We start from the raw sequence: 26,867 nt of genomic DNA, 5'->3' as shown, positions 1-26,867 counted from the left end.
AATACTTGATTTTTTTGGGGGGTGGACGATGTCTGTTTTTTTTTTTTTTTTAATTTAATTTTTTTATGATTTATTTACGATTCAACCTTTATGATTTTTACGATTCAACCTTTAAATATACTGATTACATTTATTTTTAACCACTTAAGACCCGGAAGAATTTGCCCTCTTAATGACCAGAGCATTTATTTTTTTTGCGATACGGCACTGCGTCGTGTTACCTGACAACTGCGCGGTCGTGCGATGCTGTACTCAAAGAAAATTTACATCCTTTTTTTCACACAAATAGAGCTTTCTTTTGGTGGCATTTGATCAGGTCTGCAATTTTTATTTTTTGCGCTATAATAATAATTAAAAAAAAACTGACAAATTTTGGGGGAAAAAAGCTATATTTTTTACTTTGTGCTATAATAAAAATCCCCCAAAAATATATAAAAAAAACGAATTTCTTCCTCAGGTTTAGAGATAGATATATAGCAAACCAAATGCTTATTGCGATCTTTTTACAAAAAAACATGTAGAAGGATACGTATCGGCCTAAACTGAGGATTTTTTTTTATTTTTTTAATATATATTTTTTGGGGGATATTTATTATAGCAAAAAGTAAAAAAATATTGCTTTTTTTTTTAAAGTTTACGCTTTTTTTTGTTTATAGCGCAAAAAATAAAACCCGCAGAGGTGATCAAATACCTCCAAAAGAAAGCTCTATTTGTGGGGAGGGGAAAAAAAGGACGTCAATTTTGTTTGGATGCCACGTCGCACGCGCAATTGTCAGTTAAAGCGACGCAGTGCCGAATCGCAAAAAAGTGCTCTGGTCAGGAAGGGGGTAAATTCTTCCGGGGCTGAAGTGGTTAAAATGGGTGGAACTCCACTTTCACAAAACGCTTTAAAGCGGAGCTCCACCCTAAAGTGGAACTCCCGCTGATCGGAACCCTCCCCCCCTCCGGTGTCACATTTGACACCTTTCAGGGGGGAGGGGGGTGCAGATACCTGTCTAAGGCTGCATTCACACCTGAGCCTTTTGTCGCCTGAAGCGCGACGCTCAAAGACGCTTGAGGGGAAAAATAACATTCTCTATGGAGATGGTTCACATCTCCAACGCAAAACGCCTGAATCTCAAACAAGTCCCGGACCCTTTTTTGACGCGCGAATCGGGCGGCTTGGGCGTTTTCCATTGGTACCAATGACCTGTACAAAACCGCGGAAAAAACGCCGTAATTTGTCCTGGCAAATCGCGGTAAAAAACGCAGCAAATCGCCTACGCTTAGGTGTGAATGCAGCCTAAAGACAGGTATTTGCACCCACTTCCGGCCACACAGTCTCAGGGAGACTGCGGGCATGACGTCACCTCCCGTCCCGTCCCTCCCGTTGTGTTCTGGGAACACTCGGCTCCCAGTACACAGTGGGAGCCAATCGGCAGGCGTAGCGCGACTCGCGCATGCGCTGTAGGGAACCGGGCAGTGAAGGCGGATCGCTTCACTTCCTGGTTCCCTCCCCGAGGATGGCGGGGGGGGGGGGGGGGCAGCAGAGTGACGAGCGATCACTCGTCCTTTGCTGTGGACGGCACTGGACTCCAGGACAGGTAAGTGTCCTAATATTAAAAGTCAGCAGCTGCAGTATTTGTAGCTGCTGGCTTTTAATTATTTTTTTTCAGCTGACATCCTCTTTAAGAGATTACAACCACTTTAAAACAGATAAGATTAGTAGACGCTCAAAAGACACGTTGAGAGTTTTTAATTTTGTCCTCACAGTTCATCAGATTCTGGACATGCTGAGGACTGGACGCACCCGGGAGCAAAAGATCCAAATCCCTGCATGGAGGTCAGGGGAACGCGGCCACCGTAGGAGTCGTTTTTTGCGCTGCAATTTTTCTACAATAATATTAAGAATGGCAATGCAGCTTCTTTAGAAGCAACCGGTGTTCACTGAAGGCCGATCATAATAAGAAGAGAAAACGCTGAGCGACTTTTCTGGAGACAAAAAGAATAAGCGGCACAATCCGTCCCTGTGTGAGGCTTTGTGTCAGCTGCTAATCGGGAAAACATGAAGCCGCGAGCTGCAGAACATCCAGGAATTTTATTGCAGGCCGAGCCGGAGTGATAATCCATGACAAATCTGTGTGGAGAGACGTCAAGGTAAACCTACAACTCACACGGCATAGAGGGGATCCACCATCGGCGAGATCCTTCCTCTTCTAAAGGTTGATAAAGATTGGATTTCCTTTTATATTTCATTCTGTGTTATCCTTTTGCCGTCACCGATGGAGGTCATACATCAGCAGCCAGGAATGTGTGCAAATCAGATAGGAGTGATTGGGCTGTAAAGCCACCTGATCAATAACCCCCCCCCCCCCCCCCAAGGACAATCTTTCCCCTCCATGGTAAATGCCGCCAGGTAGAAAGGAGGGTGACCATCAAAACGTGACATGCAGCATAACATCACTTCATGTTCAGCTGTCACTCAACCCCCCCTCATTAGCTCCAATAGAGGGCAGCCAAAACATCAGGGGTCTAAAGAAAAAGGAGGTCAGACGAGACATCGGGGGTCTAAGGAATGGAGCTCAGACGAGACATCGGGGGTCTAAGGAACAGAGGGCAGGTGAGACATCGGGGTCTAAGGAACAGAGGGCAGGTGAGACATCAGGAATCAAAAGGTACAGAGGGCAGGCGAGACATCAGGAATCCAAGGAACGGAGGGCAGGTGAGACATCAGGAATCTAAGGAACAGAGGGCAGGTGAGACATCAGGAATCTAAGGAACGGAGGGCAGGTGAGACATCAGGAATCCAAGGAACAGAGGGCAGGTGAGACATCAGGAATCCAAGGAACGGAGGGCAGGTGAGACATCAGGAATCCAAGGAACGTAGGGCAGGTAAGACATCAGGGGGTCCAAGGATTGGAGGGCAGGTAAGACATCAGGGGGTCCAAGGATTGGAGGGCAGGTGAGACATCAGTGGGTCCAAGGATTGGAGGGCAGGTGAGACATCAGTGGGTCCAAGGACTGGAGGGCAGGTGAGACATCAGTGGGTCCAAGGATTGGAGGGCAGGTGAGACATCAGGGGGTCCAAGGATTGGAGGGGCAGGTGAGACATCAGGGGGTCCAAGGATTGGAGGGGCAGGTGAGACATCAGGGGGTCCAAGGATTGGAGGGCAGGTGAGACATCAGGGGGTCCAAGGATTGGAGGGCAGGTGAGACATCAGGGGGTCCAAGGATTGGAGGGCAGGCGAGACATCAGGGGTCCAAGGATTGGAGGGCAGGTGAGACATCAGGGGTCCAAGGATTGGAGGGCAGGTGAGACGACAGGGATCCAAAAATGTTCACAATCAGTGCGTGTACTTTCTTTCAGAACTAATCAGCTACAACAAGCAAGCCAAGTAAGAGAAGCGCCACGTTCAGTGGTAACAATGGAAAATTCCTGCACATGTAGCTGGCTGAGGCCCCCATACACAGGGTACAGTGTAAAGGGCTAAGGGGGCAGGTCCCCGGCTAAGGGGGCAGGTCCCCGGCTAAGGGGGCAGGTCCCCGGCTAAGGGGGCAGGTCCCCGGCTAAGGGGGCAGGTCCCCGGCTAAGGGGGCAGGTCCCCGGCTAAGGGGGCAGGTCCCCGGCTAAGGGGGCAGGTCCCCGGCTAAGGGGGCAGGTCCCCGGCTAAGGGGGCAGGTCCCGGCTAAGGGGGCAGGTCCCGGCTAAGGGGGCAGTCCCGGCTAAGGGGGCGTCTCCCCTCCCCCAATTTTGCTCTTTTTTTATTTTTTATTATTACTCTTTTTGTCCTGTGGATGTTTTAATACCTCAAACACTACATGTAAAGGATGAACATTACATAACAAAAACCATACCAGTGTTTTTTTGGAGGTCAACAAGGGGTTAAAGCCAACCGCATGCTTTTTTTTTTTGCGCCTTTCGTTTTCACCATCCCCTCCGGTGCTTCAGACGTCTCCCTCGTTCCTCGTAATAAAAGCGGAATGTATCGCTGGCATGACACGGATGACTATAGATTTCAATTTACACTTTATGGCTGGCGTAGAGGCTTTTATTGTTAATGAAATTAAAAACCGTGATCGACTTCAAAAAATGTTCATGGCTGGCGGTACAGTGGAGGGGCGTTTAATGGGACGATGCCAACCAATTATTTATAGAAAAAGCGCCGTCTTTGTAAACGATTTGCTTATTGGAACTCTTCGTTTTAAAGCAGAACTCCGGGGGAAAAAAACAACATGGGGAATGAAGAAGAGGAGTAACAAACGTTCCCAAAAGTTTTGGACGTAAAAAAAATTGTGTTGCCAACCAACCATTACACACAATGCAATACCATTAACCACTTAAGACCTGGACCTTTAGGCAGCTAAAGGACCTGGCCAGTTTTTGCGATTCGGCACTGCGTCGCTTTAACTGACAATTGCGCGGTCGTGCGACGTGGCTCCCAAACAAAACTGGCTTCCTTTTTCCCCCACAAATAGAGCTTTCTTTCTTTTGGTGGTATTTGATCACCTCTGTGGTTTAGTTTTTGCGCTATAAACAAAAATGGTGCGACAGTTTTGAAAAAAAAATTCAATATTTTTTAATTTTTGCTATAATATCCCCCAAAAATATATAAAAAAAAATGTCCTCAGTTTAGGCCGATACGTATTCTTCTACATATTTTTGTTAAAAAAAAAACGCAATAAACGTTTATCGATTGGTTTGCGCAAAATTTATAGCGTCTACAAAATAGGGGATAGTTTTATTGCATTTTTATAATTTTTTTTTTTTTTTTTTTACTGCTAATGGCGGCGATCAGCAATTTTTTTTGTGACTATGACATTATGGCGGACACATCGGACAATTTTGACACATTTTTGGGACCTTTGTCATTTTCACAGCAAAAAATGCTATAAAAATGCATTGTTTACTGTGAAAATGACAATTGCAGTTTGGGAGTTAACCACAAGGGGGCGCTGAAGGGGTTAAGTGTGACCTCATATGTGTTTCTAACTGTAGGGGGGCGTGTCAGGTGTAGCCACGCCCCCTACAGTAAGAATCACTTCCTAGGGAACACTTAACCCCTTCACTGCCAGTCACATTTACACAGTAATCAGAGCATTTTTAAAGCATTGATCATTGTAAAAATGACAATGGTCCCAAAATGGTGTCAAAAGTGTCCGATGTGTCAGTCATGTCGCAGTCACGATAAAAAAAAAAAAAAAAAGCTGATCGCCGCCATTACGAGAAAAAAAAAAAAATTAATAAAAATGCCATAAAACTATCCCCTATTTTGTAGACGCTATAACTTTTGCGCAAACCAATCAAACGCGTATTGCGTTTTTTTTACCAGAAATATGAAGAAGAATACGTATCGGCCTAAACTGAGGAAAACACATATATATATATCATTTTTTTTTTGGGGGGGGATATTATAGCAAAAGAGTAAAAAATATTACATTTTTTCAGAATTGTCGCTCTATTTTTGTTTATAGCGCAAAGACTAAAAACCGCAGAGGTGATCAAATACCACCAAAAGAAAGCTCTATGTGTGGGGAAAAAGGGACGTCAGTTTTGTTTGGGAGCCACGTCGCACGACCGCGCAATTGTCAGTTAAAGCGACGCAGTGCCGAATCGCAAAAAGCGGCCCGGGCGTTTAGCAACGAGATGGTCTGGGGCTGAAGTGGTTAAGTCACACACAGCCAAGCAGGTAACCATTTAAAAAGGAGGCCAAACAAACAACAAAAACTGTATCTTTAGTTGGAGAGAACATACATGACTGAGGGGGCTTCACCAACTCCCCCCACCCACCGTTGTCCATTAACAAGACATAGACTGTGGTTGGGCTCTGCAATGTCGTTTCTAAGAGACAAAAGATGTGGAGAACGTAAATGGCGTCGGTCTGTCAGGCCTTAAAAAGAAAAAAAAACACATAAAAACAAGTGAAGAAAATGACACTTTGGAGAAGACGCTCGTTAGCGGAATCATCCCTCACACGCGTAGCCCTCACCCTGTACTTTGACAACAGATACAAAACTCTAATTAATGACTACTTACAAAAACATCTCATTGTTGGAGAAGAGAAGAGGATCTTAATTAGGACCTCTGACGAGCCGGCGGCACCGGGCTCCACGCGGGGGCCATAATTAGCCGAAGGTATCGCAGATCAGACGCTCGCTGAATTATAACCGTACCGCGCTGTGATTTGTGAGGCCGCCATAAAGCAGGTAAAAGCCCCGCATACCTGCGCAGGGAGAGTCTTTGAACCGGGGCGAACAGATGGCTGCGCCGAGGAAGACGGCGGGCTCGCTAGAACGGTCGGGTTCGAAGCCTGGTTATTGCAGCATATTTTCCATATGAAAACAGTGTGGTGACAGATACGACGGACAATAAAAAATATTTAGCAGGGGAAGCCATGAGCGGAGCCGTAAAAGGCGGTACGCGCCGCCATAAATTAAAGCGACAGTAATAGTAAAAATGTGGCTTGTGAAAACATATGTGGGGTTATTTATGAAAGCCCTGCAACTCAAGAAAAAAAAAAAAAAAAAGTGTCGTCTTCCTCGTGCGTCTTACGGAGGGAATTTCAATGCGTCTGCGGCACCTTTTCATGATCATTGTTACTGCCGGGATCCACTTATTTTTCGCTCTCCGGATTCAAGAGGAGCCTCCGTCCCAGCGAAGAAAGAGCAACAATCATAAGAATGGATGACCGGTAGTATCTTTTACCACTTGCCTACCCAGGCACTGTCGCCCTCTTCCTGCCCAGGCCAATTTTCAGCGCCATCACACTTTAGGCTGCATTCACACCTAGGCGACAAAACGCCTGAAGCGCGACGCTACAATACGCTGGAGGGGAGAAATAACATGATTCTCTATGGAGATGGTTCACATCTCCACGCCGAACGCCTGAAGCTCAAACAAGTCCCGGACCCTTTTTTGTCGCGGCATATCGGGCGGCTTTGGCGTTTTCCATACCCGACAATGACCTATACAAAACCGCGGTTAAAAACGCCGCAAATCGCTTACGCCTAGGTGTGAATGCAGCCTTAAATGACAATTGCGCGCTCATGTACACATATGAGATTTTTAATCAGACAAATAGACCTTTTTTTGGTGGCATTTGATCACCACCACCTGCCTACAATAGAGAGGCTGGGGGGGGGGTTCCGAGACAGACACAGAGCCGAGAGGCAGGGAGGAGGGGGTGAGGGGGAGAAGAGAACAGAGGACAGCTGCTTATGATGGAGGGACGCAAACTGACCACAGTGGTCAGGGCTCAGTAGCCACGATTATCGTTGTCAGCAGAGGGGAATACAGGAAGTGGCAGTTTTTTAAAAGTGTCTAGTGTAGAGGGGGGCAGATTACACAGCACAAGCACTTAAATCTGCGTTAAAGCAGTTCTCCACCCTAAAGTGGAGTCCCGCTGATCGGAACCCTCCCCCCCTCCGGTGTCACATTTGACACCTTTCGGGGGGAGGGGGGTGCAGATACCTGTCTAAAGACAGGTATTTGCACCCACTTCCGGCCCGGCATTCACGGGCAAAAGACGGGCATTCCGTCACATCCCGTCGCCCCCCCCCCCCCCCCCGTTGTGTGCTGGGAACACTCGGCTTCCAGCACACAGCGGGAGCCAATCGGCGGGCGCGGCGCGACTCGCGCATGCGCCATAGGGAACCGGGCAGTGAAGCAGCAGCGCTTCACTTCCTGGTTCCCTCAGCGTGGATGGCGGGGGGAGCAGCAGAGAGACGAGCGATCGCTCGTCCTCTGCTGCGATCAGCGCTGGACTCCAGGACAGGTAAGTGTCCTAATATTAAAAGTCAGCAGCTGCAGTATTTGTAGCTGCTGGCTTTTAATATTATTTTCCCGTGGCACATCCGCTTTAAGGATCTGAATTTTTTTTTTTTTTTTTGGTTAAACACTTAAAAAAAAAATTGGTGTTCCCAAAACCTATTCAGTACCATTATACACTTCATAGGGCAAAGACAAGTCTGGTCAACAATTGAAAAAAAAAAAAAAAAAGTTGCACTTGATTTGCAGCCTGTTATTTTTATTTAAATGTCCAACTTCCGTTAAGTGCCGGTTCACACAGGGGCGGCACGACTTCGGGGGGCGACTTCGGCAAGTCGTCCTGACGACGACTTCAGAGGCGACTTGCTAAAATGACTTCTATATAGAAGTCAATGCAAGTCGCCCCCGAAGTCGTACAAGAACCTTTTTCTAAGTCAGAGCGACTTGCGTCGCTCCTATTAGAACGGTTCTGGTGAATAGAATGGGACGCGACTTGTCAGGCGGCTGGTAAGTCGAGGTAAGTGGCCAGTCGGCCTCGCTGCGCTCGGACGGCTCGCTCGGCCTCCTGGCTCTTTTTTTAACATCCTCCAATCCACGGGGGATGTTAAAGAATGAGCCTGGATGCCGGGCGAGGTTCGGAGATTTCCGTCGGCAAGTTTGCGCCTGCGCAGTCAGTGAAGGAACTTCCCCGTTAGAGCCGGTGACTTGTCCTCAATGTTCCCCTAAGGCCGGATTTACACTAGTGCTGTGCGAATTTCAGCTCCCTTATCTCTGCAGATCCACTGCGTTTTAGCTGCAGATTAGCTGCGAATTTGGAGACCTGGGAGAGGGGAGGGGAAGGGGGGGGGGGGGGGGGGAGTGTATTGAGCTGAATGAGACAAATCCTGAAGAGAAATGAACACATTTGTGAATCAGCTGCGTACCCATAGAAGATAATGGGCCTGAATTCGCACCTGAGCGGCACCGCAGTGCCTAAAATACGCACACGTTTTTTCGGCAATGCACAGTGCGAATGCATCGCACACATGTAAAACCAGCCTCATTGAAAACAATGTATTTAGAAATGTTCTGTGTATTGGATGCGGTTTAAGCCGCACTCAATTCGCATAGGTGTCAACCCGGCCTAAATGTTTGATTGTTGCAAAAAAAAAAAAAAATTTAATTGCACTGTGTCATAGGCTATATGGCTCCTGACCATCACACACCTATACGACCTTGTTGGGCATCGCATCACATTAATATGGAACTAAACCCCTCTACCCCTCTTTCCCTTTATGGCTTTAAAGCGGAGGTCCACCCGATTCTTTTTTTAAAGCCAGCAGCTACAAATACTTCAGCCTCTGAATTTTTTAAAAAATGGACACCTACCTGTCCAGGGCTCCCGCGATGTCAGCAGACAAGGCCGAGAAATCGCTCAGTACTCGGCTGCTTCCGCTGCCATCCTCTGTGAGGGAATCAGGAAGTGAAGCCTTGCGGCTTCACTGCCCGATTCCCAACTGCGCATGCGCGAGTATCGCGGCACGCCGTCACTGGTCCCCGCTCTCTCCTGGGAACAGTGTTTCCCAGAAGACAGCAGGGGGTTGGGGTTGACGTTGAAGGGGCAGGACTCAGAACCCGGAAGTGGTGCAAATACCTGTTTTATACAGGTATCTGCACCACCCTCCCCCTGACAGGTGCCAAATGTAATGACACCAGAGGGGGTGGGTGGGGGGATCCAAAAGGCGGAGGTTCACTTTTTGTGTGAACCTCCGCTTTAACAAGCTTGACCTCAGTTCTGGAGCAACTGCACCTCCAGAGTGCAATTCCACAGTCTATTTGCCTTTAATAAATCAACACCATTGAGTCTTTGCTACAGGTATACTTACCCCCTTTTTTAGACATTTACAATGAGCTCATTTCCTTTAGCAAAAAATAAATAATAATAATAATAAATATCATAGGTGGCTTTCAACTTAAAAAGACAATTAGCTTACCTTGGGGTTTGTCCTCTGCTGAAGTCGTCTCTCTTCCCTTTCCCTTTGTAGTCTTTCGAACTCTTCCCTTATCTCCGCGGCGGTTCTTTTCCTTTCCACCACCTAAGAGGGAAGGAGACACAAGATATTTAAATTGTAGGTCTATGGGGGGGGGGCACACACAGTAAATGATCTTCTTGAAAATAATGGAGGTCACAACTTTCTGTGCTCTTTGCGTTGCACTGAAATCCCAACCAGGAACATGACAAAGAAATGTGACGGCAGAAAAAAGACCAAAGTGATCCATTAAATCTTCCATTTTCTGACAGATACGCTTAAATTAGGCTCAGATACGAGCGGCATAAGTGTCTTACACCCTCGTATCCTAAAGTGTAATTTTTAGGCTGACCGCTAGGTGGCGCTTCCATTGCGGTCGGCGTAGAATATGTAAATCAGTAGATACACCTATTCACGAACGTACGCCCGGCCGACGCAGTACAGATACGCCGTTTACGTAACGCATTAGCAGGCCTAAAGTTATTTCATCAAATGAATGAATGACTTGTATAGCGCAACGCATGCGAACTGAATCGCCTCTGGGCGCTTTTTCCAGCCAGTATCTACTTGGCTGGTGCGGTCATTTTTACCCCGTAGGATCATGACACGCTAGGGACACACAGTCATACACACAGATATACATATATATACTGGGCCTATTTGGACAAGATCCAATTTACCTACCAGCATGTCTTTGGAGTGTGGGAGGAAACCGGAGTACCCGGAGGAAACCCACGCAGACACAGGGAGAACATGCAAACTCCAAGCAGATGGTGTCGTGGTTGGGATTCGAACCAGCAAACCTTTTGCTGCTAGGCGAAAGTGCTACTCACTGCACCACTGTGCAAATAGATGGAATAGTAATGTTAAGTATGGCCGGCGTTCCTGCGTCGAAATTCGAAAATTTTACGTCGTTTGCGCAAGTCGTCCGTGAATAGGGATTTACGTCCACGTCTAAATCAATAGGCCCGCGCGGCGTACGTTGCCGCAATGCACACTGGGAAATGTAGGCGGACGGCGCATGCGCCGTTCCAAAAAAACTTCAATCACGTCAGGTCAACCAAAATTAACATAAAACACGCCCCCTCAGCCTATTTTGAATTAGGCGCCCTTACACCCGCCCGCTTTAGGCTACGCCGCCGTAACTTAGCAGGCAAGTACATTGTGAATCATGTACTTGCCTCGCTAACTTACGGCGGCGTAGCCTAAATGCCATAAGCTACGCCGCCGCAAGTATGCGCTCGCCATCCTGAATCTAGCTAATGAGGGTTTACAACCCCTTTAAGACCAACTTCCACAACCATGGGTGCAACAATTGGCTACACCGTATCCCTCGGTCACAAAAAGTTAGAAAGTACGAGAAGAAGTCGTTTTGATTCTATCACAAAGTAGAACAATCCAAAAATCTACTAATTACTTCTATCTCACGGACACAGAAGACACCTTTTCGGAGTACATCTGAAATCATTAGACGATCTTTCAAAAGAACAGCCTATGAAGTTACTTTGAGAAAGATCCGTCTTTTTTTACTGTCCGGCTTAACTTTCTCATCTTTTTTTTTCTTCCAAAGGACGAAATAATAAAAAGACAATAGCGCAGGTAATTAAATGCGTAGAACCTTAGCCGACTCCCTTTTGTCTAAATATCCCTTCTTATCTTCAGAAGACACTAATGAGTCTGATAGAAAAATGTCTGCAATAGGGCCTACAAATCTCAAACTGTACATTAAGCAGATTATATCTAAGCGATAGAGCGAACGTTTTCGCACTTGGCCCGTTTCCCCCGTCATCTTTTTTCTGCCAAATCCGAGCGACAGAAGAAGAAGATCCTATTTTTAGAAGGACAATTTCTGAAAAATCAGCGGCTCGTAGATTTATCACTCGCCTGGTATTTCACTGGCAATGTTATCGCTTGCAAGACCAATAAAATAAAGGCCCGGCTTCAGAGTCAAATTATAGATAATCCGCTAACCTATTCGGTTAGCCTAAATCAATTTTACAGACTGCGTTTACTAATGCTAAAATACAATTTACGATGTACAGGAGAGGAAAAACAGGCATGAGGGATGCACCCCGTGTATTAAACATTCATTGAGGAGGTTTGACTGTTTAGAAGGCAAATAACACCCAATAAAAGGGATTATTTCTTATTAAAAAAAGGGCTACAGAAAGTAGTGTTGATAAATATTCTTGAGCAGAAAGATAGTTTAACCACTTAAGACCCGGACCTTTTTTGCAGGTAAAGGACCCGGCCAGTTTTTGTGATTCTGCACTGCGTCGCTTTAACTGACAATTGCGCGGTCGTGCGACGTGGCTCCCAAACAAAATTGGCGCCCTTTTTTACCCACAAATAGAGCTTTCTTTTGGTGGTATTTGATCACCTCTGCGGTTTTTATTTTTTGCGCTATAAACAAAAATAGAGCGACAATTTTGAGAAGAATTCAATATTTTTTACTATAATAAATATCCCCCAAAAAGATTTTAAATTTTTTTTTTTTCTACCTCAGTTTAGGCCGATTCTTATACTTCTACCTATTTTTGTTAAAAAAAAAAAATCGCGTTCATCGATTGGTTTGCGCCAAATTTAATCGTTTACAAAATAGGAGATAGTTTTATTGCATTTTTATAAAAAAAAATTTTACTACTAATGGCGGCGATCAGCGATTTTTTTTCGTGACTGCGACATTATGGCGGACACATCGGACAATTTTGACACATTTTTGGGACCATTGTCATTTTCACAGCAAAAAAATTCTATAAAAATGCATGGTTTACTGTGAAAATGACAATTGCAGTTTGGGAGTTAACCACTAGTGGGCGCTGTAGGGGTTATGTGTGACCTCATATGTTTTTCTAACTGTAGGGGGGCGGGGCGGGACGTCATTGATCGCGTTTCCTTATATTAGGGAACACACGATCAATGAAGCCGTCACTGTGAAGAACGAGGAAGCTGTGTTTACACACAGCTCTCCCCGTTCTTCAGCTCTGGGGACCGATCGCGGGACTCCGGCGGCGATCGGGTCCCTCGGTCACGGAGCTTCGGACCGGGTCACGGGCGCGCGCCTGCGACCCACGGCTGGGCACTTAAAGAGGACGTACAGGTACATGCTTGTGCCCAGCCGTGCCATTCTGCCGACGTATATCTGCAGGAGGCGGTCCTTAAGTGGTTAAAGAAACATCTTGTTCAAATAATTCTTTGCAACTACACGCAGCGAGGGACGGCGTTTAGCGAGATACCAATGTTCTCCAGCAAATGGTGCAACATTGTTACTGTTAGGCCCCGTACACACGGCCAAACATGTATGCTGAAACTGGTCCGCGGGCCAGTTTCAGCATACATGTTCGGTCGTGTGTGGGCGCGAGCGGGCCGAATTCCAGCAAACATTTGCCCGCAGGGCCTTTTCCCAGCGGACAAATATTCCTGGACGTGTTTTAAAACCATACGCTGAAATCCTACCCGCTCGGACATGTACGGTCGTCAGTACAGACTTACCGTACATGTCCGAGCGCCCGCCGTCCCTCGCATGCGTCGAATGACTTCCACGCATGCGTGGAAGCCTTTAAATGGCAGGCCCGCCCACGTCGCCGCGACGACGCGGACACGCCCCGCGTAATGTTTACGCGCGGACTTCTGTACGATGGTTAGTACAACCATCGTACAGAAGCCCTCTGGCAGGCATGTACGGTGAAAACGGTCCGACGGACCGCTTTCATCGTACATGTTTGCTCGTGTGTACCGGGCCTTAGAAATCATGCCATCTACTGGGATCGGAGTCATCAGAAACGTCCTCAGAGAACACACAGCTCCATAGAGGGTCACTGGGTGTGCACTTCCTGAAATATGTGCAACTTCCTCTAGCTCTGAATATGATTGGTGAGCCAGGAAGCAGCGTTCCAACAGCCAGGTCCTTTAAACATCCCAGGAGCCTCTTAGGGCATGTGGAATCCCCAACCAGGTATCAATATCACAGAAGGTCCCCAAAATAAGTTTATATGAAGTCTTAGATGTGAGTGCTGCATTACTTTTCATTATTATAGGCTTTATTTTCACCTGGTGATCCAGCCAGTAAGTGTCAGCCCGACTAAATCACAGGAGAGTCACTTCAATTGGATTCTAAGGGACTCGCCAGGCTGATATGGGCGCTGAGGTGATTTATAGGGAATAGGACTACAACAGAGTTCCAGGACTGGAACCTCAACGGGACAGTTTATTCTGCGGTTGTGAGCATGCTCAGTCTTACCCTATGTTTTATCATGGAGCTGTCCTTTCAGCACCAGGAGATTGGAAGTCACCCGATTTTGCTTCCTTGAGCATGCTCTGTTCCCTCGGAAGCTGCTTCTTGCGATGGTGATCAGCTGATGTTGATTTAACTGAAGGACTTTTTTGTTGTTTTCTTTCTAGCAGTACTCTACAATGAAATATGAGCTGTAATACAAGTGGGGAGCTTGTTCTGATGAAAAACAACACTTACTGGCCGGATCACCAGATGAAAATAAAAAAGGAAAGAAAGCCTACAATAAAGAAAACAAATGCGGCCCTCATATCCAAGAATTGATATAGAAGACTTAATTTAGGGACTGTCTGATATCAATGACTAGATGGGGATTCTTTATTCATGGCGGTGTTCTTTAGGCAGAATTGTGCGTAGGGTTGTCCGGATACCACTTTTTTAGGACCGAGTACAAGTACTGATACTTTTTTTTCATGTACTCACCGATACCGATACTTTTTTCTAAACGCAGCCTTGTCCCCCAAACGCAGCCGTGCCCCCAAGCGCAGCCTTGTGTCCCCAAGCGCAGCCTTGTGTCCCCAAGCGCAGCCTTGTGTCCCCAAGCGCAGCCTTGTGTCCCCAAGCGCAGCCTTGTGTCCCCAAGCGCAGCCTTGTGTCCCCAAGCGCAGCCTTGTGTCCCCAAGCGCAGCCTTGTGTCCCCAAGCGCAGCCTTGTGTCCCCAAGCGCAGCCTTGTGTCCCCAAGCGCAGCCTTGTGTCCCCAAGCGCAGCCTTGTGTCCCCAAGCGCAGCCTTGTGTCCCCAAGCGCAGCCTTGTGTCCCCAAGCGCAGCCTCGCCCCCAAACGCAGCCTGGCCCCCAAACGCAGCCTGGCCCCCAAACGCAGCCTCGCCCCCAAACGCAGCCTCGCCCCCAAACGCAGCCTCGCCCCCAAACGCAGCCATGTCCCTAAATACAGCCTTGTGACCCCAAAGAGAAAGCCAAGCCCCCCCCGCCGCTGCCGACATCTAGTTGATTTGCGCTTGGGGAACATAACTTTTATTTGAATGGCTGTGTGTTCCCCGCCGCGCCATGTATAGACACTCCCTCTTGCCCGGGCACTTTGAAGGACAGATCACCCATCCAATCCTGGGACGGGTGATCTGCCTATCAACATTTCCGGACAAGGGGAGGGGTTTTATATAGGACGGGGCGCGGCGGGGAACACACAGCTATTCAAAATGAAAGCTGTAATGTTCCCCAAGCGCAAATCAACTAGACGTTGTCAGCGGCGGGGAGGGGGGCTTGGCTTTCTCTTAGGGGACCAGGCGGCAGCAGCTCTGCTTCATACTCAAGGACTGCTCTGCTCTCCGCCCCCTCTCCACCCGCTCTCCGCCCGCTCTCCACCCGCTCTCGGGGGGGAAAAAAAAAAAAGTATCGGTAAAGCATCAGGAGCATTTGCGCGAGTACAAATACTCAGTATCGAGCCGATAACGATACTAGTATCGGTATCGGGACAACCCTAATTGTGAGTGAGCCCCCCCCCACTCCCTTGGCTGAGAAGCGACCCCACACATGAATGGTCTCAGGAGGCTTTACTGTTGGCATGACACACGACTGACGTTAGCCCTCACCTTCTCTGCTCCGGACAAGGTTTATTTCTGGATGCCCCAAACAATCGGAAAAGTGATTCATCAGAGACAATGGACTTTACCCCAGTCCTCAGCAGTCCAGTCCCTGTACTTTTTGCAGAATATCAGTCTGTCCCTGATGTTTTCCTGGAGAGAAGAGGCTTCTTTGCTGCCCTTCTTGACACCAGTCCATCCTCCAAAAGTCTTCTCCTCACTGTGCGTGCCGATGTCTTCACACCTGCCTGCTGCCGTTCCTGAGCAAGCTCTGCACTAGAGGTGCCCCAATCCCGCAGCTGATTCCACTGTAGGAGACGGTCCTGGTGGTTGCTGGACTTTCTTGGGCGTCCTGAAACCTTCTTCACAACAATTAAACTTCTCTCCTTGAAGTTCTTGATCACAGGTGTCAAACACAAGGCCCACGGGCCGAATCCGGCCCTCCAGGCCATGTCATGTGGCCCTCGCACCTCTTCTGCAGCTGCAGGAGAGCTCCAGCCCTCCCCTAGACCCTTTCTTTCTGCTTTCAAGCAATGCATCCAGCTTCTTCCCAGCAGCAGCATAAGGAAAGGGGGGTGCACTGTGATGCAAGGGAGAGTGGGAGACTCAACTTCTGATGGTGGGGTGGCTCTCGACATCTAATGTAAGGGGGGGGGATGCGCTGGACATCTAATCTTAGACACAACCGGCCCTTTTGAGGGCAATCGTAATGCTGATGCGGCCCACCATGAAATTGAGTTTGACACCCTTGTTCTTGATGATCCGATAAATGGTTGATTAAGTTGCAATCTTCGTAGCAGCAATATCCTTGCCTGTGAATCCCTTTTTGTGCAAAGCAATGATGACTGCACGCGTTTCCTTGCAGGTAACCATGGATAACAGAAGAACAAATGATTTTAAGCACCACCCTCCTCTGCAATTCATCTGATCACTCTTCATAGCTCTGGAGTATATGCAAATTGTCATAAAAACCGAGGCAGTAGACTTTGTGAAAATTAATATTTGACATTCTCATAACTTTTGGCCACGGCTGTAGATTGCCCACTTGCCGACTGACTAACGTACATTTACGTTGGCAGAATGGCATGGGGAAGCAAAACAAGGTACCTGCAAGTTGCTTTGAAACTGCCTCCCGTGGCGAGCTCCGTGACCGCGCCTGCGAGTCCTGAGGACTCAATGTCCACCGGTGTCCAGTGGCAGAACGGGGAGCTGCCTATGTAAACAAGGCATCAACCTGTTCTGCCTAGCGACAGGATACTGATCTACTGCTCCCTGTCATCGGGAGCAGTGATCACTGTCATGTCACTTGTAGCCCAGCGCTCACACAGTTGGAATCTCTCCCTAGGACACACTTAACTCCTTCCTCACCCCCCAGTAATCAGTGCATTTTTATAGCACTGATCGCTGCATAAATGGCAATGGTCCCAAAATAGTGTCAAAAGTGTCCGATGTGTCTGCCGCAATATCACAGTCAAAAAAAAAAAAGGAAGCTGATCGCCGCCATAACTAGTAAAAAAAAAATTAAATTATTATTAATAAAAATGCCATAAAACTATCCCCTATTTTGTAGACGCTATAACTTTTGCGCAAACCAATCAAACTCTTATTGCGATTTTTTTTTTTTTTACCAAAAATAGTTAGAAGAATATGTTTCAGCCTAAACTAAAAGAAAAAAAAATAGTTTTATATCTTTTTTGGGGGATATTATAGCAAAAAAGTAAAAAAATATATTTTTTTCAATTTTTTTGCGCTATAAACAAAAAAAAAAAAAGAAGGCAGAGGTGATCAAATACCACCAAAAGGGTCTCAGCTACATGTGAATTGAGTTTGGTGGTCTCAGCTCGGCTCCCGGTGGGTGCGCTATGCGAGGTAAGCCTGCGCTTAGTACGCCCATCCCCCTCTCACAAAAACCACCACACTTACACACGCACTCGAAATTGGGTTAACATGCACGCACTTTGACCACGCGGTCTCTAAAAAGAGAGGCGAAGGACTAACGGGGCTGGTTGAGCGGGCAAAATCCTCTCACTCCCTTACAGGGAGTCCCTCTGCCCCGTTGGGCTTCAAAGCGGAGCAGGTACGGCGGGCTGTGTGGGAGGACCCCCTCACACACCCGCCATTGCCACCCGGGGCATGGAGAAAGGTGGCAGATTGCCTCTGGGGGAGGCCTGCCTACTCCCAACTCCTGCAGTCCGGCTCCTCTCTCGAGTACACGCACAAAATACACTTTAAAAAAAAATATAATATAAATATATATACACATATACACAGTGAGGAAAATAAGTATTTGAACACCCTGCTATTTTGCAAGTTCTCCCACTTGGAAATCATGGAGGGGTCTGAAATTGTCATCGTAGGTGCATGTCCACTGTGAGAGACATAATCAAAAAAAAAAAAATTCCAGAAATCACAATTTATGATTTTTTTAACTATTTATTTGTATGATATAGCTGCAAATAAGTATTTGAACACCTGTCTATCAGCTAGAATTCTGACCCTCAAAGACCTGTTAGTCTGCCTTTAAAATGTCCACCTCCACTCCATTTATTATCCTAAATTAGATGCACCTGTTTGAGGTCATTAGCTGCATAAAGACACCTGTCCACCCCATACAATCAGTAAGAATCCAACTACTAACATGGCCAAGACCAAAGAGCTGTCCAAAGACACTAGAGACAAAATTGTACACCTTCACAAGGCTGGAAAGGGCTACGGGGAAATTGCCAAGCAGCTTGGTGAAAAAAGGTCCACTGTTGGAGCAATCATTAGAAAATGGAAGAAGCTAAACATGACTGTCAATCTCCCTCGGACTGGGGCTCCATGCAAAATCTGACCTCGTGGGGTCTCAATGATCCTAAGAAAGGTGAGAAATCAGCCCAGGACTACACGGGAGGAGCTGGTCAATGACCTGAAAAGAGCTGGGACCACCGTTTCCAAGGTTACTGTTGGTAATACACTAAGACGTCATGGTTTGAAATCATGCATGGCACGGAAGGTTCCCCTGCTTAAACCAGCACATGTCAAGGCCCGTCTTAAGTTTGCCAATGACCATTTGGATGATCCAGAGGAGTCATGGGAGAAAGTCATGTGGTCAGATGAGACCAAAATATAACTTTTTGGTCATAATTCCACTAACCGTGTTTGGAGGAAGAAGAATGATGAGTACCATCCCAAGAACACCATCCCTACTGTGAAGCATGGGGGTGGTAGCATCATGCTTTGGGGGTGTTTTTCTGCACATGGGACAGGGCGACTGCACTGTATTAAGGAGAGGATGACCGGGGCCATGTATTGCGAGATTTTGGGCAACAACTTCCTTCCCTCAGAGCTTTGAAGATGGGTCGAGGCTGGGTCTTCCAACATGACAATGACCCGAAGCACACAGCCAGGATAATCAAGGAGTGGCTCTGTAAGAAGCATATCAAGGTTCTGGCGTGGCCTAGCCAGTCTCCAGACCTAAACCCAATAGAGAATCTTTGGAGGGAGCTCAAACTCCGTGTTTCTCAGCGACAGCCCAGAAACCTGACTGATGTAGAGAAGATCTGTGTGGAGGAGTGGGCCAAAATCCCTCCTCCAGTGTGTGCAAACCTGGTGAAGAAACGTTTGACCTCTGTAATTGCAAACAAAGGCTACTGTACCAAATATTAACATTGATTTTCTCAGGTGTTCAAATACTTATTTGCAGCTGAATCATACAAATAAATAGTTAAAAAAAAAAATCATACATTGTGATTTCTGGATTTTTTTTTTTTTGATTAGGTCTCTCACAGTGGACATGCACCTACGATGACAATTTCAGACCCCTCCATGATTTCCAAGTGGGAGAACTTGCAAAATAGCAGGGTGTTCAAATACTTATTTTCATCACTGTGTATATATATATATATATATATATATATATATATATATATATATATATATATATATATATATATATATATATATATATATATATATAAAATAAATACCACCAAAACAAAGTTCAATTTGTGGGGAAAAAAGGACGCCAATTTTGTTTGGGAGCCACGTCGCACGACCGCGCAATTGTCAGTTAAAGCGACGCAGTGCCGAATCGCAAAAAGTGGCAAGGTCCTTAACCTGCATAATGGTCCGGGTCTTAAGTTGTTAAGAGCAGAATGTAGTAAAAAATAAATAAAAGGTCTTTAAGATGTAGGCAAGACATACTCTTTGGGCTCGTTCACCATTCTGAAAATGGTACCCCAATATTCTCAACGCAAATCGCATTGCCTAAAAAATGCCACACGTCCCCCTTTTTTTTTGGTGAATCTGGCCGCCCACTTAAATGAAAGAACGGCCTTAACACAGCGAGACGGTGTGAACGCAGCCATAAAAGGCAAGAAATGGCTTAAATAAAAGCATTTTCTCTTTTCACCTTCTAAACGCTTCCATTTTCTCCGCTCTATAGACAAAGGATAAACAAAGCAATTTTGTTTAAGCTTCAGGAAAAAAAAAAACACAGCGAGAGACGGGTAACAGAAACAGGCAAAAGCTTGAGATAACAGAAGGCCAAAGATTTGTTGTATAGCAAAGTAAGAGTTTAACCTTTCCAAGGGAGAATTAATAACTCTAAATTATGTTACCTCTGACAGTTTCGGTGACATACGGAAAAAAATAAAAATAAAATAATAATAATAAAAAAAAAAGGAAGCTAGTCTATTGGAAGTCATCAAATTGTAACATGATTTACAAATTTTGGAGGTGTTTTGAAGGGCTTTGCCGCAAGGTTAAAATGTCTAGCAGTCATAACTCCCATCAAACTCAAAAAGATGTATTGAGTCGCGTCGGGGGGTGGAGTATTTTTTTTTTTTTTTTTAAAAGGACGTACACGCTGGCTCTGCAGTGTATTGATGAATTTTTCTGGCTATTTCTGCCTATCATGTAACATATGCTGTGCAGAAAACAGACCACACCATAAAACATAATTCAGTATACACGTGGTCATCCTATGCTCTGTATTTTATATAGGGAGTGTACATGAGCGCCTTAACTTTAATTTTACAATTATTTTGTAAAAATTAAATACTTTTAAAGAATTTTTTATAGCAGAAAGCCGTCACGGCCGGGTGCCCACACTACAAATGGAGGCGCCGGAAGAGAGGAGCGGAGCTCCGGGCGGCCCCGTCGCTGCACCGTAGAGCAGGTAAGTGTGTTTATTAAAAGTCAGCAGCTACACTTTTTGTAGCTTTTGACTTAAAGCGGGGGTTCACCCTAAAAAATCTATAAACTGTGATATCCAGCATACTGCTGACATCAACAGTATGCTGGATTTTTTTTTTTTTTTCGGGCTGTACTTTTTTCGTTTTTTCACCCGGCTTCCGGGTTCTCGCTCCCCCGGGGAGTAGGCGTTCCTAAGGCGACGTATAGATGATTGACATGCAGGTAAAGCGCGTCATCGCTTTCCGAAAATATCCGAGGGGGACTCGGTACTTTACGGCGCCTGCGCAGTCAGCTCTACACGGCAGGCGCAGGCGCCGTAAAGAGCCGAGTCCCCGTCGGATATTTTCGGAAGGCGATGACACGCTTTACCCGCACGTCAATTGTCTCCTGGGAGGATCAACACTCACTCCCAGGAGACATTGCGCAGAGCTCCCCGTCTGAGAAAAGGAGCGACACGCCCACTCCCCGCAAGGAAGAAGACCCGGAAGTGCGACTGAAGACAGGTAAGTGGAAAAAAATTGACAACGCTACAAGCCTTTATTAAGGCTAGAGATAGGTTAGCAAAAACATTCATTTTGAGGGTGAACCTCCGCTTTAATAAACAGTAAGGTTGGAACTCTTTTTTTTTTATTTAAATGACATTATTATTTTAGTGGTTGGATTTCTATCTACTGTACTGCCATCCCAGACTAGTAAAACTCTAGTCCCAAGACTTTCATTTTGTTATTACATTTCCAAATACTTGGTTTCCTTTGATGTCACAATGCCATAAACAAAACACTTACCTCCCATCCTTCCATCTCCAGTCCTTTCTTCCCATATATGTCATAGATGGCTCTTGACTGTGGATCACTAAGCACTGCAAATATAAGAAAAGAAAAATTGTTAAGCAAAAAAAAAAAGGTAATAAAGAAAGACTGAAGTATTTTGGGTCAGCAGAGACATGGAAGCATTGGGTCGGGGGGGGGGGGGGGGGGGGGGTGGAGTGAAGGGCAGCCAAGTCCTTGTGAATATTTGCAAGTGAAGCCATTGCGTCAGGCATCTCTTCTGATATTGGCCCTTGTAAAGTTGAGCTTCAGCTCTTGCATTAGCGCAATGTGTACAGCAAGCTTCCACAAAGCATTGGCAAAGCTTTCAGCGAGTTTCAAGCAGCTTCGTAGCAAGGGGACACTTTAACCACTTCAGCCCCGAGCCTCTTTTTCAGATGTGTTGTTTACAAGTTAAAAACAAGATGTTTTGCTAGAAAATTACTTGGAACCTCCAAACATTTTTTTCCCTAACACCCTAGAGAATAAAATGGCGGTCATCGCAATACTTTTTGTCACACCGTATTTGTGCAGCGGTCTTACAAGTGCACTTTTTGTTTGAAAGAAAAAAAAAAAAAAAAAACTTTTTGGAATAAAAATAAATAAGACAACAGTAAAGTTAGCCCAATTTTATATATTGTGAAAGATAATGTTACGCTGAGTAAATTGATACCAAACATGTCACGCTTCAAAATTGCGCCCGCTCGTGGAATGGCGACAAACTTTTAACCTTAAACCTTTTAAAAAAATTCTACAGGTTGCACGTTTTAAATTCTAGGGCTAGAATTATTGCTCTTGCTCCAACGATTGCGGCAAAACCTCAGATGTGTGGTTTGAACACGGTTTTCATATGCGGGCGCTGCGCACGTATGCGTTCTATCGTGTTTTTACACAGTTTTTAAAAATATATTAATTTTAGGTCACTTTTAATTCTATTACAAGGAATGTAAACATCCCTTTGTAATAGAAAAAAGCATGACAGGTCCTCTTAAATATGAGATCTGGGGGTCAAAAAGACCTCACATCTCACTCTTACACTAAAATGCAATAATAAAAAAAAAAATGGCCCTTTAAGAGCTATGAGTGGAAGTGATGTTTTGACGTCGCTCCCACCCTGCTATGGTATGAAGACGGGTGGGGGGGCATCTTCCTCTCACTCAACTCCATACCAAGCAACGAGAAGGACCCGATCGCCTCCGCCGCTACCGACGGCTCTGGTAAACAGCGGAGGGCACAGGAGAGTGAGTGAAATAAGTGTTTGAACCCTTCGCAAAACATGAATTGCCCAGGCCACAGTAACAATATCCCGCCTCCTGTCACACGTCACACTGATCCAATGTTCCGCCATTGGATCAGTGTGCCATCTATCACAGGAGGCGGGACACTTACTACGGCCTGGGCAATTCTGCTCCGTGACACAAGGAGATCGTGGCGAAGAAGAAAGAAGGAGGGAGGAGGAGGAAGGAAGGAAGGAAGGAAGGCAAGAAGAAGAGGGAGGGAGGGTTAGTCTGATCCAATCACGGCTGATCACGATGTAAACAGGAAGAGCCGTTGATCGGGGGGGGGGGGGGGGTGGTATGTGCTGATTGTTCATCAGTGCAACCCACCTCAGCAGATGCCCACACTGGACCACCAGGGAAGCACCCATCATGTGGATGGCCAGGTACGTACCCCATGGCCATCAACATATGCAAAAATATGCCCAATATATACCACTCAGTGACCACAAATGGGCACCGACTAGCAACATTATCAATCAATTCAGACAAATGTTGCCCAGCAATGCCACCCAGTGTCCATCAGTGTCACTGATGCCTATGAGTCCCCCCCCCCCCCCCCCCATCAGTGACGCCCATCCGGTCCGCCTATCAGTGCCCATCGGTTCCGCCCCATCAGTGCCCATCATTGAAGAAGAAAACGCATTTACAAAAAAAAAATAACAGAAACAAAAAACGTATTTTTTTTTCTACATTTTTGGTCTTTATTTGTTGTGCAAAAAATAAAAACCGCAGGAGGTGATCAAATAACACCAAAAGAAAGCTCTATTTGTTGGAACAAAATTATAAAAAAAAAAAATGTTGGTTACAGTGCAGCATTCCCGCGCAATTGTCATTCAAATTGCGACAGCGCTGAAAGCTGAAAATTGGTCTGGGCAGGAAGGTGTACAAGTGCCCCCCGGTATGGAAGTAGTTAAAAAAACATTTGTCAATCAATAACTTGAAAAACACGGGGAACTAAAGTCGGTATTGCAGTCTATCATTAATCAGATGTCAATTTATTTTATTGCACATTTGCATCTCTTTGCAACGAAGACACTTTCAATGTAGTTTTTATATTCAGAGCACAAGACGCCTCCATCACGAGTGCATTTTTCCCAATGCAGCAAAAACAACTTAAAAAAAAAAAAAAAAAAAAGGAAGAGAAGGTGGAAACAGGCCGACAATCAAAGATAGCAGCAGCGTAATCAGAGAACCCGTTAAGATCAAAAACGCTCCGCAAATTGATTTCTGTATATCTGTTGTGGATGGGTACATCACGTCCGATAAGCAAACGTATTGTCTTTACATTAATTTATCATCCGTCGCGCTCCAAGCTGCTGCGCCAGCCATTAAAAACACATTTCGAGGCGAGCTGGTAAGTGGCGCTTCTGATTCACTTCTCAAAACGCTGGGAAACTTCAGCTGTACAAGATCTTCGCCGATTCCTCTTCAGCTAATTACAAGAATACGGAAACTGAGGGTTTCCACAACAAGCCGGCTGCTGCTCACTGCCTGTCACTTGTTGAGAAGATTGAAAAAAAAAGTAAAATAAAAAAAATAAAAAAAAAAATAAAAGAATCCTAGTATTCCCTTGAGATGGAGGATTGTAGATCCATGAGAGCCGACGCTCGCCTAATCATTGCGTTAACTAGTGTTTCTCATTTTGCTGAAGAGGCCAAAATATCTGATTGGATAATAGTACATGGGTTTAACCACTTCCATACCGGGCCTATTTCGGCACTTCTCTCCTACATGCAAAAATCATAATTTTCTTGTTGGAAAATTACTCAAAACCCCCAAACACTATATATGTTTTTTTAGCAGACACCCTAGGGCGGGGACATGCAATTAGCGGACCTCCAGCTGTTGCAGAACTACAATTCCCATGAGGCATAGCAAGACTGACAGCCACAAGCATGACACCCAGAGTCAGAAGCATGATGGGACTTGTAGTTTTGCAACAGCTGGAGGTCCGCTAATTGCATATCCCTGCCCTAGGGAATAAAATGCCGGTCATTGCCACTTTATCTCGCACGGTATTTGCGCAATCATTTTTCAAACGCCTTTTTTTAAAAGGAAAAAAACGGTTTCATGAATTAAAAAACAAAAAACAGTAAATTTAGCCCAATTTTTTTGTATAATGTGAAAGATGAAGTTACGCCGAGTAAATAAGATACCCAACATGTCACGCTTTAAAATTGCGCACACTCATGGAATGGCGCCAAACGTCAGTACTTAAAAATCTCCATAGGCGTCGCTTATTTTTATTTTTATAAGTTACAAATTTAGAGTTACAGAGGAGGTCTAGTGCTAGAATTGTTGCTGGCGCTCTAACGCACGCGACGATACCTCACATGTGTGGTTTGAACGGCGTTTACATGTGTGGGCGGGACTTACATGTGTGTTCGCTTCTTAACGCGAGCTACCGGGGATAGGGGCGTTTACAATTTTTTTTTTTTATTATTATATTCTTTATTTTACTCAATTTATTTTCTTTTTAAACTTTTTTTGACATTTTTTTATCACTTTTATTCCTATTACAAGGAATGTAAACATGCCTTGTAATAGGAATGGTTCGTGACGGGTACTCTTTATGGAGAGATGCGGGGGGAGGGGTCAATAAAACCTCACATCTCTCCTCCAGGCTGGAAAGCATGAGATCGTGAAAAAAAAAAAATCACAGATCTAATGCTTTCAGCCGCGATTGCAGCTGTGTTTACATTCCGGGACCCGGGGGTGACGTCATAACATCGCGCCCGGGCCTCCGACGATCATAGAGAGGACTGGTGACCATCTGGTCAACATCACCAGTCTACTCTATGCTTTCCATCCGACGCATCGTTTCTCCGGGTCTCCGATGGCAAAGGAGAGCCCGGAGAAGCACCGGATGGTGGCGGGAGAGGGGGGGGGATGTCCCCTCCCGCCGCCTATAAGAACGATCAAGCGGCGGAACTGCCGCTATGATCGTTCTTATGATGCACAGATTCGCCGGCTGAAGAGATGGATATCTGAATAATGCCTGTAGCTGCCTCCATCATTCAGATATCCCCACTGAAAGTCCAGGACGTCATACGACGTCCTTGGGCGGGAAGTGGTTAAATGAGAGGTCGCTTGAATGCCCAGCCGGCCTACTCATTACTTTACATCAAGGGTAGGCAACCTAGGCACCAGTGGTGGCCCGTCCATAGGGGGCGCCCGGACACTGCCCCCCTCCTGTAGTCACAAAAAAAAAAACAAAAAAACACACGGGCCCTTGAAGAATTTTTCTTTCCTTAAAATGCGCCGCCCCCTCTGGCTCTCGCAAATAACATACATTCATGCATTGCATGAATGTATGTTATTGTTGCCAGCTGCCGCTGGTCTATTCAGATGGCCGGACCTCGGGCGCCGGCCACCTGAATAACGGCAGCTGGTTGGCTGTGCGGAAGTGCCTATCAGAGCCAGCGGCCGAGTACAGCCCTCGTCTCCCGGATGTCTTATCCTCGGAACGTACGGGGGGTGCATTCCTATGATAAGACTGACGCCCGTCTCAGCCAATCAGGTTCCCCGATTCTGGTTATCGGTAACCTGATTGGCTGAAACGTCACCAAGGCGGGAGAAGACATTAAGGGACGTGGAAGGAGTAAGGTAAGTGCATTTTACAGGGCACAGCGGCGACAAAGGGCACAGAGGCGACAAAGGGCACAGTGACAAAAATGGGCACAGTGGCAAGAATTAAAGGGCATAGTGACATGCACAGTGGCATCAATTGGCACAGTGGTGACAATGGGCACAGTGGCTGCGTTTGATGGCATGGCACAGTGGCTGCGTTTGATGGGCACAGTGAGGCTGAATTTTTATTTTTTCCGTTTGCGCCCCCCCAAAAATTGAGCACCAGCCGCCACTGCTAGGCACTGCAGCTGCGGTGAAACTACAAATCCCATCATGCCTCTACCTCTAGCCACTTCCATACCAGGCACTTACACCCCCTTTCTTGCCCATGTAAATTTTCAGCTTTCTGCACTGTCGCTGTTTAAATGACAATTGCGCGGTCATGTTAC

General features: G+C 46.1%; 1 protein-coding gene across 1 annotated transcript in view; it reads right to left on the bottom strand.

Annotated features, from left to right (window-relative positions):
- DNAJC11 (DnaJ heat shock protein family (Hsp40) member C11) overlaps nucleotides 1-26,867 on the bottom strand; it is a 163,266-nt gene that overhangs the window by 102,773 nt on the left and 33,626 nt on the right. Inside the window, 2 exon segments of the mRNA XM_040326699.1 lie at nucleotides 9,718-9,819; nucleotides 21,548-21,621. Of these exon segments, the coding sequence (XP_040182633.1) occupies nucleotides 9,718-9,819; nucleotides 21,548-21,621 (176 nt within the window).

This window comes from Rana temporaria, chromosome 10, assembly GCF_905171775.1.
Source record: "Rana temporaria chromosome 10, aRanTem1.1, whole genome shotgun sequence".
In the NCBI taxonomy this organism is placed as follows: Eukaryota; Metazoa; Chordata; class Amphibia; order Anura; family Ranidae; genus Rana; species Rana temporaria.
Note: the sequence above shows the minus strand (reverse complement) of the source record. Positions and strands in the feature narration are given on the sequence as shown.